This window comes from Panthera uncia, chromosome B4, assembly GCF_023721935.1.
Source record: "Panthera uncia isolate 11264 chromosome B4, Puncia_PCG_1.0, whole genome shotgun sequence".
Lineage (NCBI taxonomy): Eukaryota > Metazoa > Chordata > Mammalia > Carnivora > Felidae > Panthera > Panthera uncia.
In genome coordinates, this window is record NC_064809.1 from 55612386 (window position 1) to 55632267 (window position 19882).

The window sequence follows — 19882 nt, forward strand, 5'->3', positions numbered from 1 at the left end:
AGGGCCTGAACCTTTAATGTGAGGGAAAAGAGGGCTCAGAAACAGGTGGCTGGCTCTTCACTCTTAAATAAATGGTATATCCAAAAGCTGTGGCACATAAGCAACAAGAAGGGCTGGCACATCCCGTTAATGTTTACCTTGAAATGTACAGCCTGGGTCAGTGGGTCTTTTTAAAGTGATCCATGTAATTAAAACTGAAAATCTGGAACTGACAGTTTTAGTGAAGGACAAGAAAAATAGGGGTGCCATATTTATCTGAAAGGTTTAGAAAATATTAAAAGCATTTGGGCATAGAGATGTTGGAGTGATCGTTTACAGAGTCTTCTCAGACAAACTCACGTATGAGCAGGAATCAAATAGAACTGTTATATTAATAGACAAATAGACACCTGAGAAAAGAATCCTGGCTAGATTGTTCTCAGAAAGATGAACATTAAGGACATGATATTTAGCATCCTTTCATATTACTAACAAATGTACAAGTTCTAGTCAAAAAGAAGAACAGAAGTTTTCTTGGCCAAATGGATTTCTTGTCCAGACAATCCTGGATCTCAGCTCAGGGACCTACTACTTTATATAAATAAGAGCCCAAAGGTAATCTGTGGGCCGTCACAGTCCAAGTCAGAAGGTCTTAAAAGAAAATATAAATTAATTTCCTGTAGCACTTAATGAAATAAAAAACTATCAAGATAAACCGCTACAATGGATACCACTTGAAAAAGAGCTGACAGCAGACAAAGTTTCTCTTTAGTGTTGAAAAATTACAAGGCTTCAAACTCCACTAACTGTGCTAAAGTTAAAACACTTCTTCCTGAAGAAAGAGGCTCGGCAGCATTGGAGGGTGTCTTCTTGTCCTGACCTTTAAAAAATAAACTCTTTTCTTTATCATCATTTTATGAGTGTCGATTTCCATACAGTGGTGCCTTTGAAAAGGGTGCCTGCAGGTTAGACTCTAGCTTGCTCAACAAGAAGAGAGACATTTTCCAGTGACAGACTGCACAGATGAACACAGAGTCACAATGCATTAGGAGTAGCCTCCAACAGCAGCGGGAGTGTGAAGGAACAAAACTTAAAAGGGCTCAATTGAAAAGTACCCTTGTTTGTCCTTCAGTGGAACAGCACTTACAAAGCCTCTTCAACATGTACTTTGTCAAAAGGACAGTGAGTAACTAAACAAAAGCAACTCAAACCTCTGCCAATTAAAGTATCTTTAAGCTTTCCCCCTGATCCGTTCACTTTTTATTTTTCCCACCTCATCAAATGTGATTTTAAAACCAGAGTGAATTTCAAAGTGCCCTCTTCTTTGCCCAATTAATGGAATGCTTTGGAATTTTGAATTTAGGAAAGTCAATCTCCATAATTTCCTTATGAGAAATAGTAATTAAAAAGTTGGTAAAATTAGGGGGCAATTCTGAATTTATATTTCAGCTTGTCTGTTAATGTAATACGGTTCAATTTAGTTTCTAAGGGACTGCTCAACAGCAGACATTTAAATTATAAGAACAGGCATTGTGATTTATAATGTGAACTCAAACATCAAACGTGCAATGCCTGTAGGGATGTTCACAAGGCCAAATATCATGTAGCAGGGGCCTATCTTTTCCATAGAATAATTGCATTCAATGCTGTAGCACACCACAGATGAAAATATACTATTTATAATATGTACTTTAGGACCCTAAAATAAGTCCTAAATCAGGGGGAAATTATACCCATTTAGAGGATCTATTGGTTCTATATGTCAGCATATTTATAATAAAAATTAAATGGGCATTAACTAATTATTTCTGGTGGGGAAAAATGCATAACTAAAGTATCATAGAAGGTGCAATCAACTAAAGTGAATTATTTTCAAAAGATGTACCAAAATGATACATTAAAAAACAGTATCTATACATATTTGAAAGTATTAAGGGAGGATAGTTCATGACCAACCACTTATATATACTTTCTGTTTCACAAACGGCTAGTTACAAACTTAAAAACTGTCCAACCCAACTCTGCAAATGCTACAAATGGACTTAAATGAACGGTGTTTTTTTGTTTTGTTTTGTTTTGTTTTGTTCTGTTGATATTTACCACTGAGGATTTGCACTACATTGCACGGTGTCAGGGTGATATCCACTTAAGTGTTTCCACCTATGAAAACAATCTTTCTCATTGTGTCTGATAGAAACAGAGACATAGACGCAGAGAAAATGAGAATGAAAACCTCAGTATCCCCTTCACATACTGATGGTCTATGGTCTACAGATGACTCAGAGTGAAGGCTTGAAGTATGTCACAACATATACTTTTCCAAGCCTGTCCCATTGTTTTTGACTAGTTCTCACAAGAAGAAAACTAACTCTTTTGTGAAGTCTGTACTAAAAGCAATGAACTGTTGCATGTGAAGTAACACTGGGTGATTTTGGTAGTAGGCTGTGCCTTTAGGGTCTTGTAATATAAACTGTGAGTGAAGATTTTCTGAAGTTCAGAAAAAAGAAGTTTGAGTTGTGTAAATAATGACAAAGTCTAGTTCTAGTAGAAATGAAATTTCACAAATAAATGCAGTTTCTTACACACAAGGAGTACACTCATCACGGCACAACAATTTTGGAGGTGTGGGCGTCACACTCTAAGAAGGAAGAACACTGACAGATAAAGATGCTAAATAAAACCAAGCATATGTGGGAGCTGAAAAGGAGGACTGCGCACACACACACACACACACACACACACACACAAGGAATGAAAAGGAAAAAAACATAATGGGGGAGGAAAGGAAGAATAAGTGAACCACATAAAAGAAAGCTAAAATTTTAGAAAATTATGAAACTTTGGCCAGGGGAGCCCTCACTTATATTTCTCTTCAGCACACATTCCCATTTATTGTAGAAATAAGAATATACCAAGTCCTCAAATGCAATGTTAAAATGCCTCTCCTAGATCCATGTCAATCACAGTTTGCAACTTTATTTGTATCAATTTAGAATTTTTTTCTTTCTTTTGGAACAGTAATTCTCAAGGTAGAAAATTGCCTAATTTGGGGTGCCTGGGTGGCTCTGTGGGTTAAGTGACTGACTTTGGCTTAGGTCATGATCTCACAGTTTGTGGGTTCGAGCTCTGCGTCGGGGTCTGTGTTGACAGCTCGGAACCTGGAGCCTACTTGGGATTCTGTGTTTCCCTCTCTCTCTTCCCAACCTATGTGCACTCTCTCTCTCTCTCTAAAATAAATAAACATTAAAATAATTAAAAAAAAAGAAAATTGCCTACCATATTTTATTTAGGGAAATTTATAAAAATAAAAATCAAAGCAACTACCTCTCCCAGGACTTTTGTAACGATTGACTTTGTTGTTATTGTTACTGTCAACTACACATCCTAAATTTCCAGAATTTTGCAGGTCCGAATCATATTTTTTCAGTACATAAAAGCATTCTGGGAAAGCAACACTGGGAACTAGATAATGTTTCCAGATGCCTAAAGTACCAATGTTTCTAACCAGCCAAGAGGCGATAATGACAATAAGTGGTGCAATTCCAAGTTCTAGTTATAATTATAAAGTACTTTCACGGGCATTACCTCATTTGTTTCCTTCAGCAACCCTCTGATGAAAGTAGCGCAATTAGCATTGCCAACTGAAGGCAGATATTCATTATATTAACACAATTATTATAGCCACTTAAAAGCAAGAAAATATAATGTTTCCTATAATAAAAATAATAAGGTAGGGGCACCTGGGTAGCTCAGTCGGTTGAGCATCCAACTCTTGGTTTTGGCTCACGTCATGAACTCAGGGTCTTGGGCTCAAGCCTTGCATTGGGCTCAGAGTTGGCATGGAGCCTGCTTGAAATTTTCTCTGTCTCCCTCTACCCCTGGTCACACTCTATGCACATGCTCTCTCTCTATTATTATTATTAAGAAGAAGAATAAAAAGGTAGATGCTCAGCTTTATGCAGATAGATTCTTATTTAAAACTTAAAAATCCCTCATGAATCCTGAGTTTGGAAATTCTACCCTTGAGGTAACATGCTAGAGTTCTTGGAAGACTGGAGGGAACAGAGAAGGTGTTGAAAGGAATCAGTCATATTTTTGTCTCCATTGCCCTCTAACACGAACTGTGTGTGAGTGGGGGCGGAGGAAGGTGGTAGAACAGAAGATCCAAAATTAAGAGGCCTCCATCTTGAGCCTATTATAAGAAATAAGGACTCCCTCTGCAATTCCTACTCTACACACTTAGAAAAGGACGTTGGTCTCCATGAGGTTGACACACTGTTAAAGACCCACTTATAACTCTGAATTTTGAAAAATTATTCATAGATCAACCCAATTCACTTCTCACTTTGCCTACAGCAGTGGGGGAGAATTATTGTCTACAACCACTAATCCATAGACAATGCCAACATATTTCCTTCGAGAAATGTGAAATGTTGGAGTCATTTAAAACATTAATGTGAATGTAAAGTTTTCATTATACGTGTATCTTAGTTTTGTATCCTGGATCTTATAATACCTAGTTTTCTGACCTAGGACAAAGTTTTCACTTCCAAGTCACAGAAAAAAAACCTGAAAGTACTGACTTCAAAGATTAAATAATGATAGAGGTACACATATGGGGAGAAGAAGTTTGGAGAAGACAGGACGATGAGACAAATAAGGAGGTCAAGGCAGAGTTTGAGTAGGATACAAAGAAAAGAGAATGTTAAAACCAGACCAAAAAGACAAATGAAACCTAGTCCAATTTCAGGGTAGTGTTAGTTAGCAAAGGCCACAAAATGTCAATTAGTGGTTTGACTGTCACACACAGTTAAGATAAACAATCACCTTTTATGTGTCATGCCCATTAAGAAACAGACAGGCACAGGTAGTCAAACTAAGGACTCTTCATTCACATACTATTATAGAAGACAGGAGGTAAATAAACAATAGTGATAATGAAATAATAAGAACTAACAGAAGTGAGCTAGTGCCAATGGGGTAGCCTAAGCCAAATCCTGACAAAGGTGTTCAGAGAAGGTGTGGAGTCTTAAAAGGTGAATAAAAATTCACTGGGTAGATAAGACAAGGAATGGCATTTCAGGCAGAAGAAACCACATATGAAAAAGTACAGTAGTATTAAAAATACAGTACTGAAAGAACCAAAAGCAGTTTGATAAGATAGCACAAAACTTGCACCTCAGAAAACAGTGAAAAGTAAGGTTAAGGGAGAAAAGGGGTTGAGTCAGATTATATATGGTCTTATGTTCAATGCCAAGTAGTTTGGTGGAGGACAGTAATTTTGTTCCGATTCTAGTTTCTCTGTATAATAAGAACATAAGCAAGTTACTAAGCCTCTGTTTTTCATTTCTAAGATACAAAATAATGTTAACCTGAGAGTTTTTGAGGATTAAATGAGATAGCTCACATAATATCTGGCAGAAGAATCAGATCTTTGTTAAAGTGTTTCATCTCCCATCCCCAAGACACCAATGGCCCCATTGAGTTGAGGAGGTATAAACATCCTTTCAACAAATATTTTGAATATTTACTACATGCACTACCCTCACATTTAAGGAGTTTAACATAGGGGAAGAAACTGACAAATATATGGACAATTATATTACAGTGGAGTTAGGGTAACAATGGAGGCAAATAATAGTACTTTAAAAAGATGACAAAGTTAGGGGCACCTGCGTGGCTGTCAGTTGAGTGTCTGACTTCAGCTTGGGTCATGATCTCCTTGTTCTTGGGACTGAGCCCCACATCGGGCTCACTGCTATCAGCAAGGAGCCACGATGGATCCTCTGGCCCCCTCTTTCTGCTCCTCCCCCACTTGTGCTCTTGTCTCTCTCAAAAATAAATAAACACTAAAAGAAATGACGACAAAGTTAAAGCAGTGAGTACAAATAACTCATTCTAGCAACTGAACTTGGAGAGATGAGGAGGAACACACAGAGGTGATGGGAATGAAGAAAAGGTAAGTTTTGCTTCTTGCGTTTCTAGAAGGAAGAGATGCAAATTTGCCTACAAGCTGAAATGGCCGTGGCAAAGAGATGTTTAACATAGCATTGATGTTAATATAGAAAAATGAAAAGAAGCAGCCTGCCATAATCTTTGTATGTAAAAGAATTCTATTTCAAGTATGGTATTTAAAGTTCTCCTCAAGGTAAAAGTTATTCTCATCTGCACTGTTAACGACCCAAAGTTTGAATGAAAATCAGCTTGAGAACTTGAGAGCTCAGGACATTTGGGGAAACCTATACGATCTTGGCTTTATTAGGTAAATTAAGATATCTGGTTGCCTTAGATTCAATCAAATTTAATAAACAGTGAAATACTCTTCAATACAATGGTAGTGACATTATTTCTAAAAGACCAAGAAAAAGAGAATAAAGAATGTCAGAATGTATGTTGTAACTGAACAAGACAGGAAACTGAACCTGTAAAATGTGGACTGGATTCTCATTTGGCTTTAACACTGACTTGCTGTGTGATCTCAGGCATATCTCTGCCTCAGTCAGTCTCTGTCCTCTGTCTCTGTCTCTATCTCTCACAAATGAAGATAGAGTCCTAAAATGTGTCTACATTTTATTCAAATTCTGAATTTCTATTATTCCACAACTATTTTGCTCCCAGACATAATGAAAACTAAAACAAATTTTTATTAAGATACTCTCCAAGGCATTTTTGCTTTAGTACTTTAAACTCAAAACAGTTTAAACTGAGCTGATTTTCAATTAAAACTTTCTGGAGATTTGATCACCACTGAGGCATTAGAAACTTACTTTAGCAGAAAATTATTAAGTAATACTTTATTATCTAATATTTCAAAGGAATTTAGGCACACACGGGCTAAAGAGTAACATTAAACTATTACTGGCAAAATTCCTAATCAGACGAAACACTTTAACTAGTGGTTAACAGCATGGATTATAGTTTAGGTTGACTTCAGTTTGAATAATGCCCCTGACACTTAGTCGCACAGTGACATATTTAATCATGTTTTCTCATCTGAAAATGGAGATAATATGAATATTTACTTCACACGAGTGGCACTTCCTGAAATTGGGACAACTATACATAGCAGCCTTGGTTATAAGGTTGATATATAAAACCTTATAACCATATAACCATGTATAAAAAAAACATATAAAGATCAAATAAAGGGTTTCATACAAATTCTGAAACACTACAGTTAACACATTATATGGACTTAACACATGTTACATTTTCCCCCACCAATACATCATTATTTAATCAGTTTTGATGCAGATATTATGTCCCATATTATAATATTCAACCTCATTCATTGTTACCCTTAGCCTCTAATAGTTAAAGACTAACTGATAGAGCTTAGTGACTACCAAGTATAATGCAACTATATTACATAGGCCAGATGTTTTGAGCTGTGAATTTTCCATGAAGTTTGGTACTCCATGTCAGTTAAGAGACACTAGACAAGGAAGTCTCTCATGCCAGAGTTTTGTGAATAATGACAGGCAAAAATTCTGATGGAGGAAAAAGATACAAACAAAAACACATTAATACATTTTCTCCTATTTATAACTTTTAAAATATCTTAATTGGTTGAAAAACTAACGTAGCTGGAATAAAAGAGCCATTTTTCCTTCAACTCATAAGCAAATCTAATTTTCTTTCTAACCATGTCACCTCAGTGGCCTCCTTTTGTATGACACACCATTCTCTTCTAACTTCTGAATTTTTGTTAGTTTGCTGTTGGCAGGGATAAGGTCGGAAATAATAAAGACTTTCTACTGAAATCTGCTTTCCCCCCTCAATGAGAGGAAGCAAAGGCATGAATATGGCACCCTCATAATGATTTAGCTGGGGCTTAATGAAATTTTCATCACAACCTGCTGTTCATTTTAATGGCCTTTGAAAAACAATGGAAAAAATAGCTTGGGGGAAGAAAGGATTTTTCCGTGGCATATATTTGCGAGCTTAACATTTAGTTTAATTCACCCTATCTCCGGTCCCCTCACCCCCATATTGCTGCTCTCATCACAAAGCTATTACAATGTTTTGTAGTTTTTGAGTATGAGTTTTGCAGTTCTTTTGTTACATTTATTCCCATTTTATTCTTTTGATGCTACGGCACATCACAGAACTATGATCATTTGTACTATATGTACATATATATATATATACACACACACACACACACACACACACACACACACACACACAGTGTCTTCCTAATGCTTAGATAATATCACGTCTTGGTATCCACTCTTGTGTCCAACCATAACTTATGATTAATAGAGTATTTAAAGCCGATGTAACTTTCTATTTACTGTTGGGACTTTTACACATCTCGCTGGATATATTTCCCCATTTTTTTCCCTTTTCAGTTAAATAAACATTTGTTGACATTCTATTCCTTTCCTATGATATGATTTTCTGCCTTTCTATAATATTTTTCTAGGTGATTAAGAACATCACTCTATTGAATACATAAATTGCTGCTTGACATATCTCTCAATCGCTGCAGTTATTAAACAAACATTCCTGTCAGGGCAAATTTCCTTATCAATAAAAGTGAGAGCATTTACATTTCTGTGTACCGGAAACACGAACTAGGAATCTTCTATATGTAAACAGAAATGCATCGTAGCGGTCTTGTTCATACGTATCTTTCTTGAATTCAGGCTTTTACATGTTTGCCATGGTCAATTTATATTACTGCTTCCATAAAGACAATCTCTGCATTTCTCAATGCCTTCATAGTATTATCTTGAGCTGAGCTTTTAATATACCTGTATGAGGAAAACTGCAAAACAATTGTGGAAAATACAATAATGAAAACACTATAATGTCCACATGTAATAGTGATGTTTCCTCACATCAGCTCCTGCTGCTGTGGATGCTCTATCTCTGCTCTTTTGCTTGTGTAGCTGTTACTAGATAATATACTTTTCTCTTAAGTCCCAATGCCTCAAAATGTTACCTGCTAAGCAAATTGGAAGGCACTGTCTAGGGTCTTCTTTCCTTTGGGGAATTACTCACTTGGATCTGGCCTGTCATTTACCTCCAAAATAAGGGTCTATGCAACTACTTAGAAGCCAACATGACACCCTGGAGAAATACCAAGGTCATATACCAAATTTCCAGGGACAACATCATCTCAAGTACACTCTCCTCCCACAAAAATACTTTGTAATCCAATATATAGCACTGCCCTGGTAGTTCTTCCTAGACCTTACACCTGGGCCACAAACGTATCTTAAAGAAAAATTAAAAATTGACATGGGAGGGAAACACTTCCCAACTCATTCTATGAATCCAGCATTATCTTGCTAGAAAAATCAGACAAAAACATTAAAAAAAAAAAAAACAGTAACAGCAACTCTAGACCAATATGACTCATGAACATAGATGAAAAAATCCTAATGAAGTATCGACAAATTGAATCCATTAATATAGATATTATAAACCACAACTAAGTGGAATTTACTCCAAGTTTGCAAGGTTGGTTCAACATTCAAAAATCACATCACATGAACATGCTAAAAAGCTAGAGTGTATTATGCTGAGCAAAATAAGTCCATCAGAGAGAGACAAATGCCATATGATCTCATTCATATGTGGAATTTAAGAAACAAAACAAATGAGTAAAGGGGAAAAAAGAGAGAAAAGCAAACCAAGAAACAGACTCTTAACTATAGAGAACAAACTGATGGTTACCAGAGGGGAGACCAGTGTGGGGGTGGGTGGGTGAAATAGGTGATGGGGATTAAGGAGTACACTTGTGATAAGGGATACGGGGGTGGCTCAGTGGATTAAGCAACAGACTTTGGTTCAGGTCATAATCTCACAGGCTCGTGAGTTCCTGCCTGGTGTCAGGCTCTGGGCTGACAGCTTAGAGCCGGGAGCCTGCTTCATATCCTGTGTCTTCCTCTCTCTCTGCCCCTCCCCCAATCTCTCTCTCTCAAAAATTAATAAACATAAAAAAAGGAGCACATTTGTGATAAGCACCCAATGTTGTATAGAAGTGTTGAATCACTATATTGTACAACTGAAAGTAATATTACACTATATGTCAACTAACTGGAATTTTTTTTTTCAATTAACTGGAACTTAAATAAAACCTTAAAAAATAAATCATCTAAATAGATGAAAAAAAATTGACAAGTTTTAATAACCATTCATGGTAACAACTCTCAGCAAACTAGAAGAAGAAGGGAATTCCCTCAACTTGATAAAGAATATCTACATAAAACCACAGCTAATATATTTAATGATACCTAGAAGCCTTCTCCTTACAACCAAGAACAAGGCAAGATGTCCCATTTTACCACTCTTATTCAACACTGTACTGGAAGCCAGCTAATGCAGTAAGACAAGAAAATGATATAGAAAGTATACATGCTGGGAAGGAAGAAATACAACTGTCTTCATTCACAGATAACATTATTGTCTATATGGAAACTTTAAAGAATAAACAAAACTCCTGGAGATAATAACTAAGTAAAGCAAGGTCACAGGATACAAGGTTAATATTCAAGATCCAATTGCGTCCCTTTATACCAGCAATGAACAGTTAGAATTTGAAATTAAACATACAATATAGAGGCACCTGGATGGCTCAACTCGTCAAGCATCCAACTTCAACTCAGGCTATGATCTCACTATTTGTGAGTTTGAGCCCCATGTCTGGCTCTGTGCTGACAGCTCAGAGCCTGGAGCCTGCTTCAGATTCCATGTCTCCCTCTCTCTCTGCCCCTCCCCTGCTCACACTCTGTCTCTGTCTCTGTCTCTCTCTCCCTTAAAAATAAATGTTAAACAAATAAATAAAAATACATCATGAAAATACTGTGTATAAGTGTAACAAAATATGTAAAAGATCTATATGCAGAAAACTATGAAACTGAAAATAAATCAAAGAAAATCTTAATCAGTAGAGAAATATTTTTGTATTCATGGATAGAAAGATTGAACACTGTTAAAATACCAATTCTTCCAACTTCCCAGGAAGTAATTCTGTAGATGGCAAGACCAATTCTAAAGTCTACAGGGAAAGGCAAAAGACCCAGAATAACTAACACAGTACTGAAGTAAAAGAACAAAGTTGGAGGACTGACACTTCTCAACTTTGAAGTCATAGTTATTAATACAGCAAGGTATTGGCAAAAGAATAGACAAATTGATCAATGGAACAGACTATAGAGGGCAGAAGTAAACCCACACAAATACATTCAACTTAACTTTGGTGACGGAACTAAGGAAATTCTGTGGAGATATGATATTCTCTTCAACAAATGGAGCTAGAACAACTGGACATCTACATGCAAAAACACAAACTAGACAGAGAACTTAAACCTTTTACAAAAAGTAACTCAAAGCAGATCATAGAACTAAATTGTAAAATGCAAAACTACATAACTTGTAGAAAATAACAGAGGAGAAAATTTAAATGACATTAGGTTAGGCAACATACATTTAGCTATAGCATCAAAAGTATGATCCTTGCAAGACAAGAGGTAAGTTCAACTTGATGAAAATTAAAAACTTTTGCTCTACAAAAGAAAATGTTAAAAGAAAAAAAAAGAAGCTAGCTACAACCGGGAATCAAATATTTGCAAAACAGATACCTGATATAGGACTTGTATCCAAAATACACAAAGAATTCTTTAAACTGAACAATTAAAAAAAAAACACCTCAATTAATAAACTAGAAAAAGATGTAAACATACACAAAGAAGATATACAGATGGCAAATACACATATGAAAAGATGCTCCACATCATATGTCATCATGAAACTACAAATGAAAATGATGAGATGCCACCACAAACCAATCTGAATGGATAAAATCCAAAGAACTGACAATATCAAATGCTGGTGGGGTATGGAGCAACAAGAACTTACATCCGTTGCTGCTGGGAATGCAGAGTCTCACAACCACTTTGAAAGATGGTTTGGCAGTTTCTTATAAAAGCTAAGCATAATCTTACCATACATTTCAACAATCACATTCCTAGGTGTTTACCTAGTTGAGCTGAAAACTTATATCCACACAAAAACCTTCACATAAATACTTATAGAAGCTTTACTCTTAACAAACAAAAACTGGAAACTAAGATGTCCATTGATAGGTGAATAGATAAACAAACTGTGGTACATTCATACAATGGAATTTTATTCAGGGCTAAAAAGAAATGAGCCATGAACAGATATGACGGAAACTTAAATGCACACTGATATGTGAAGGAAGCCAGTTTGAAAGATACATACTGTATGATTCCAATTGTATGGCAGTCTAGAAAAGGCAAAACTACAGAGATAGTGGAAAGATCAGAGATTGCCTAGAATTCTGGGGAGAGAGGGAGGAAGGAATAAACAAAGCATAGGGGATTTTTAAGGTTATCAAACTGTTCTGAATGATACTATAATGGTGGACAAGTGACAAAATACATTTGTCAAAACATGTCAGAAATGTACAATACAAAGATTGAACCTTGATGTAAGAAGATTCTACAAGGTAATTTAAAAATTTGAGAGATACCAGGAAAAACCACAGAAAGAATTTAATTGTATTAAAAATGCTTGGAAAAACCTCACTGAATGAGATAGAGGAAAGATTACCTAAGTAATTTTTGAAATGAATGGAATCTGTAAAACTAAAGGCAAAGGAATTGCACATAAATACTATACTCTATTTATAAGAATGTTTCCCATGGCAGTATCAGTTAAAAATTCTGATACTGTTATACATATATACATATATACGGGAGTTGAACAATAAGCAAATGGACGGTGGATGGTAGGTTCTGGGTTACTCACAGTTGGGATGGGAATGGAAGCATCAACAAGGAATAAGGCTGGAATGATCCATGTGGAAATGGATTACAGTTGCACACATTAGTAAGAACTCTGTTTCGCCTAATATATAGACAGTTAGACATAGAAATATTTATAGATATGTATGTATAAAGGTTAGCACGCACACATATATTTCTTTGTTCTGTCAGATAAAAGGCCCTAAAGGCAAGGACACCTTGGTAGCAAGGAACACACTTTGTGTCCAGATCTGGCTTTCTAATACCATTCTCCAATAAAAGAAACCAGGGCTTCTTTGAGAAATGGCTGATTCCAGAACCAGGGCATGTAATACCCAAATGAGTCTGCAGCACCTTACAGTTCCAGAAAGTCAAGACGTGCTCAAGAAAAAAAAAAAAAAAACTACCCACAATCACCGTGATATGTCAACGTGACACAGCGGTCAATAGAAAGAGTTTCCAGTGGCCAAAGCTGAAACAAGTTGAGCAACAAAATAAAGTAGAATTGGATTATAAGTGCAAGTATAAAATATCCATGCTGTCCATACTTAGATAAATAAATGATTGAATGAATAAATGATGGAGAAAAGATAAATCTCTCATGCAGAAGAATTCCAAATTAATTATGTAGATACTGTACTCTAAAGAGGGGGAACACAACTCCCTACTCTTTAAATGTGGGTTGCACACAGCATCTCTCTTCCAAAGACTAGGGTATGGAAAGGGGGCAGGAAGGGTAGCTTTATAGTGGAAACACCCGACAAACACTGTTTATCAGCCAGGTGATCAAGGTCAACATCAAATTCATAAATCAAATAGAGAGTAAGTACCTTTGATATTATGTGACAAAAATGGTACTTTACCTTATGACCTTCCTCCCCAAACATATAACCCTAGTTCAATCAAGAGAAAACCACCAGACACTTTGAATAGAGGGATATTCTACATTCTACCTGCACAGTATTCCTCAAAACTTTCAAGGTTATCAAAAACAAAAACAGTCTGAGAAACTGTCACTGCCAAAGGGAACCCAAATGAATGTAACATGTTATCCTTGATGACATCCTAGAACAGATAAAGCATACTGGTGAAAACTAATAAAATACGAAGAAATTGTGGACTCCAGTTAATGATAATGTATCACAACCTAAAAGATACAAAATAATTTTAAAAGCATAAAATTGATTGTGCAAAACGAACAGAACATGTGAAACTAAAGATTAAAGAGAAATGCATCATAAGGATAAGAGTTGTTATATCAGAAAGCTACTAATGTAAGCAATTTTTATGTTCCTTTTAATTTTTATGTGTTTTTAAACACTTCTTAAATAAGAAGATAGTATTTTTAATATCAAGAAAAATTCCATCACATTAAAAAAATTGTCTAGGTCCTCCTCAAAACCCCATTTTTATCTCCACATGGATGAAAGCCAAAAGTCTTTGGCTGACTAGATTATCTCTAAAACTCTTTCCAACTGTAAGATCATGTGAATTACATAAATTATAACTAAAATCCATGTCCCAGCTATGCATCTGGTAGGAACCCAGAAATATTTAATTACCATATGACTCCCAAATATACTGGTTAACATACATTTTGTGCCATATATACTCATAATTTGCCAGTGTCCTAACAACAGACTAGAAATGAGCCCAACTCAGTGTTACAGAGTATAAATGCAGTATATTTTTGGTGTAAAATATGTCTTTTTATGTCACTATTTTTTGTTTGTTTTAAATTTCCATCTGACTCTTAAGTAGAAGGCATGCTCTTGTGTGCAATGTGGCATCCGTGCTTAGGAAGAATACAGGTTTAAATAGGAGTTAGTGAACATCTAGAACATAAAGGGTGACTATCAGTTATACATAAACTGTGTAATTGGCATCGGTTGTTCTATTTGTTTGTTTGCTTGAATTTTACTTCATGTGCATATCACCCATTGGCTACTACCAGTAACTATTAAAGAGATTTAGAAGATGAAATCTTAAAAGAAAGGCATCATGGAAGCTGAACAAAATGGGAACTTCAGCATAGCTAACAGAGAATAATCAATGATTTTAAAATATACAATAGGCCTAAACCATATTAATCTTGGAACAGACTGAACTAAGGTAATATAAGATGCATTCATGAATAAAGATTATAAAATTTAATAAAGTTGTGAAATGGCCTTGGGGACAAAAACTGGAGATGAACAAACCAGCCTGCAGATATTTGGGGTTGTAGGCGGTGCCTATTCCGGGCTCCGCTCTCACATTCTATTCTTGAATCTTTAAGTTTTACTAAACCACAATTTACCCATGTGTGAAAGTAAGGAAGACATCATAACAGAAATTAATGATTTAAAACACTGGGACAAACTGAAATATTTCTGGAAAAAATATCTATCCATCTTCATAGCATTAGGTTTCCATTTCGTATAATTTAACTTTGAGTATAAGTTAAAAAAAAAAAAACAAACAGAACTAGAAGTTAAAACCCAACTCTTAAAATCAGGAGATGGCAGCAACTTTGCTTTCTCTGCTAACCTTTACCTTCTGGCTCATTTTTGATGAGCTCTTCCATTTTCCTCTGCTTCAAGGTGTCAACAACGTCAGCTAAGCTGCCTTTGCGCCGTTCGGGAGTTCCCAGGGCCGTGCTCGACAAGGACTCACCACTCTGCCTCCCACCTTCTTCTGCTTTCTGAGGTGAGGTAGATGAGTTGTGTGGGGCAAATGAAGACATAACTTTATTGCCATCAACTTCCTGAAAGAGAAAGCAAAGGAAAAAAATTTTAATTCTGGAAGCTTTATTTGTTTTTTAATTGGTTAGGTGGCTTATTTAGCTAAAGCATGAAAAAGCAAAACTTCATTCTGCAAGACTAAAAGAAAGAAAGAAATTTTAAAAAAAAGAATGCATTAACTTTACAGGCTCATACAGTGTGAGTCAAAGATCAATTCACAGAAGAAATAAAAATATGGAGATTCTCTGCCTTAAGACTGAAAACAAATGGGAAAAAAAACCTTACACAAAGCCTGTATTGATTACATGTATTTTCCTGCTTTGAAAGTCTTAGATTTTCCTATGAACATCAAATGCACAAGTCATCTGTCCTAAACATCCTCATGATATTGCAATATTTAAATAGGTAACATCATGCACTTCAAATTTCATTTTAAATATCTGCCTCTTCTTGATGGTGCTCCTAATTAAAGTAGGGTCCTTTTTTAGTTCTCCACCTCCCTCTCATGCTTTTGAGAAAGCATCAGCCACACAGGTTATTTTGACATCAGATAGGAATAATGAAAGTTTATTTCTGCCTATGCCAAAGATGTTTCCAATTCTATTTGTTACTGCAAGCATTGTTTCTGTCAATATTCTTCTCTATTTTGCACTGTAAGCCTCACATGTCCTACAAAAGAAAGGTTCTTGCAATCTTTCCCTGTTCATATTTGTGTATGTGTATGAAAAGAATTTATTCTATAATTCTAAAATTTGAAAACATATTTGATGTTCTTTTTATCCTTATTTTCCCCATAATTTCTTATCCAACTGTAGCCATCTACCTAATATTTGTGGTATATTTTGTATAAAGGTACTAAATTGATTTTTCATACATGTGCAAGAGGAGTGTTATTGAAATGATAAAGAAAAATTAATTTTCATACTTAAAGGTTTCCCTTTTATAATCTCTTACTTCCATAATCCTTTAACTTCCCACAAAGCAGATTTCTTAAAAAACTTGTATCCTAAGATCTTTGAGGAAGTTAGTCTCTCTCTAAGTACAGTTCTTAATTCTAGAGTATTAAAAGTTTCCATTAAAACATATTTGAAAGGCATCTGGGTGGCTCAGTCAGTTAAGTGTCCAGACTCTTGACTGCAGCTCAGGTCATGATCTCTGGGTCATGGGATTGAGCCCCACATTGGAATCTGTGCAGAGCACTGAGCCTGCTTGAGATTCTCTCTCTCTCTTTCTCTCTCTCTCTCTCTCTCTGCCTCCTCCCCACTCTCTCTTTCTCTTTCTAAAATAAAAATAAAAAAAAAATAGAAATATATTTGAATGTACACACATCAAATATTCAGAATAATAGATTATATTCTTGTTTATACATTTCTTCTGTAAGACATGTTAATAGGATCCCTTGATCCCAGAACAGTGACAAATCACACTGATTTGATATCTAATGTTTTTAAGGTTAATTCTAACATATTTGACTAGTTAAAAAATATACTAAAATATTTGTCATTTTAACTTCTAAAAGCAGATTAAAATAGAGATGTCAATACAAATATAATCATAATATGTTCATATGACTTTTTGTTAAAGGATAATAATACAAGGCATTAGCTACGGTGTAAGCATCAGTGTGTTGAGGGAGACTAGGCAATGTGGAGAAAGTAAAAGTAAGAAATGTGTGCAAACAGAATCTTCAAAATTATAATTCTACACCCAAAATGGTTTCTATTTCTTATAAAAATTACAGAATATGCAGAAAACATTACTATGTCTTAAATGAATATTCCATAGATAATACTTTCATATATGAATCTTAGCTTATAATGTACTTGGATTTGGAAATCAATATGCACAATGTAATAATTACAAGCCCCTTCGGGCTAAGTGAAGGTACACTTCTAGAATTATTTATTTAAAACTCACACATAAATACAAGCAAATTCATAAACACACACACACACACACACACACACACACACCTGACAAAAGCAATCACAAATCCATTCAGTAAACTAAGGAATGTTTTTATGAATGGTCCATAACACACATTAGTTCAGTTTCATCATCAAATCAGAATATAGCAAAATCTCTGTATTCATTTTCCACAGATCTTTCTTCTCATTTATTTCCAGGGTCAAAGCAGAATAACCCCAATATTAGCCTCACTTTGAACATTTCTATTCTATACACATTATATGATATGATATATCACATTATGTGATGACAAACGTAACAAACAAGAATTTGGCAGCTGCACTTCATTGCCCATAATTGAAAACTACAAATATCTTTCTATAGAATCTTTAGTAGAGGGAAAGACAACCAAATTATATACAATCACATCGATTAAGGTATCAGAAAATATTCCAAACTAAAGTAAAACAAAATAACATCCCATTTTGCATGTCTCTAATTTTTTACACCTTGCAAAGCAGGGCATATTTAAAGAGGTTACCATCATTTCACAAGTATTCTAAACTCAGTTACTACAACAGTATTAAAAGTTAATTATCAAGGCTAGCTCATGAACAAATATCTTCTCATCTGGTTATTTCACCTGTCTGATTACATTTCAGCCTCTAGCACTGTTAATCCCTTTAACAGTTTTATGTGGTTACCAGATATTGTAGGGTGGGACTCCACTGTTCATTTGCATGGTGAATAGCTTGATAAAGAGTGCTGGCACTCTTCAGTCAAGAAAGTCCTATAATTGTCCATTTCCTCCCTGGGATTACATTTACTGTACCTAAAGTAATGACTGCATTTTCCTCTTCACTTTGCTGGCAGGCGAACATCCAGAGTCTACTAACAGAAGTGTTCACGGTCCAGACCAGCAATATATATTTCAGCAAATTTTTGTGAGTGCTAAAGGCAAGCTTCAATATTTTGCAGTAGAGCTCTCAGAACTGCGAGGCAGGATTTCTAAAGTCTAATGATAAAAGAGGGTTCTAAACTTTTAGAACAAAGTTGATAATCTTTGTTACACTTGAACACGCTTTACCTAATCCTGCCTCCTTTGTCACTGTTGCAACCATGAGACAAAGGAAGGGATATGCTTACTGTATCTATCTTTATTTAAATAAATTTTTAAAAAATGCATTCTTAAACTGAGTGCAGCCACTCTGGAAAATAGCATGGAGACTCTGCAAAAAGTTAGCAACATCTTACGACCCAGCAACTACACTACTAGGTATTTACCCAAAGGATACAAAAATACAGATTCAAAGAGGCACACGCACCCTGATGTTTATAGGAGCATTATCAGCAATAGCCAAATTACGGAAAGAACCCAAATGCCCATTGGCCAATGAATGGATAAAAATGTGGTATACAGACACAATGGAATATTACCGAGCCATTAAAAAGAATGAATTTTTTTTAATATTAAATATAACTGATTGTCAAGTTGTTTTCCATACAATACCCAGTGCTCATCCCAACAGGTGCCCTCCTCAGTGCCCATCACCCACTTTCCCCTCTCCCTTATCCCCCATCAACCTTCAGTTTGCTCTCAGTATTTAAGTCTCTTACGGCTTGCCTCCCTCCCTCTCTGTAACTTTTTTTCCCTTTCCCCTCCCCCATGGTCTTCTGTTAAGTTTCTCAAGATCCGCATATGAATAAAAACTTATGGTATCTTTCTCTTCCTGACTTATTTCACTTAGCATAATACCCTCCAGTTCCATCCATGTTGCTGCAAACGGCCAGATTTCATTCTTTCTCATTGTTAAGTAGTATTCCATTGTATATATAAACCAGTCACACACTCTGCTCACTGAGTCAGCCAGGTGCTCCTTAATATGTATGGGCATCACTAGCATCCTTTCTAGTACAACAAAGTTTTTAATTTAGGAAAAAAAAACACAGCACAGAAAGTTTCGACTATCTTTAACTAGATTCTCATTAGTGCAAGTTCATGATTTTTGGTATTTCATAGAGGTAGCATAAAATGAACTACAGATACCTAGAGAAAGTATGAACAAGCTTTAACATGGTCATGTTTTTCTGGTAATGTGCTGTTTTTGTAAATATCAACAGGGCAAGGCAAAACAAAATTTGAAAAATTTCTTCAAAGCCGTATTACTTAGGTTAAATGGGTAAAGGTGGGCAAAAGTACAAATGTTCAGTTATAAAATAAATTAAGTCCTGGGGGTGTCATGTGCAGCATGGTGATTGCAGCTAATAATATTGTTTGTGTATTTGAAACCTGCTAAGAAAGTAGATCTAGACCATTCTCATCACAAGAAAAAAATGGTTATGTGTGGTGATGGATGTTAACGAGACTTATTGTCATCATTGCACATAATACGTAAATATTGAATCATTGCACTGTGCACCTAAAATGAATAAAATATTTTGTCAATTATATCTCAATTTAAAAAGCTACATTATTTGGTCATTCCTTAA

General features: G+C 35.5%; 1 protein-coding gene across 11 annotated transcripts in view; it reads right to left on the reverse strand.

The window, feature by feature from the left end:
• The window catches only part of SOX5 (SRY-box transcription factor 5), a 1013639-nt gene that overhangs the window by 297099 nt on the left and 696658 nt on the right, over positions 1 to 19882 (reverse strand). For all 11 annotated transcript variants that reach the window (XM_049627167.1, XM_049627170.1, XM_049627165.1 and 8 more), the window contains one exon: positions 15297 to 15507. In XM_049627167.1, the coding sequence (XP_049483124.1) occupies positions 15297 to 15507 (211 nt within the window). The remainder of the gene's footprint in view (positions 1 to 15296; positions 15508 to 19882) is intronic.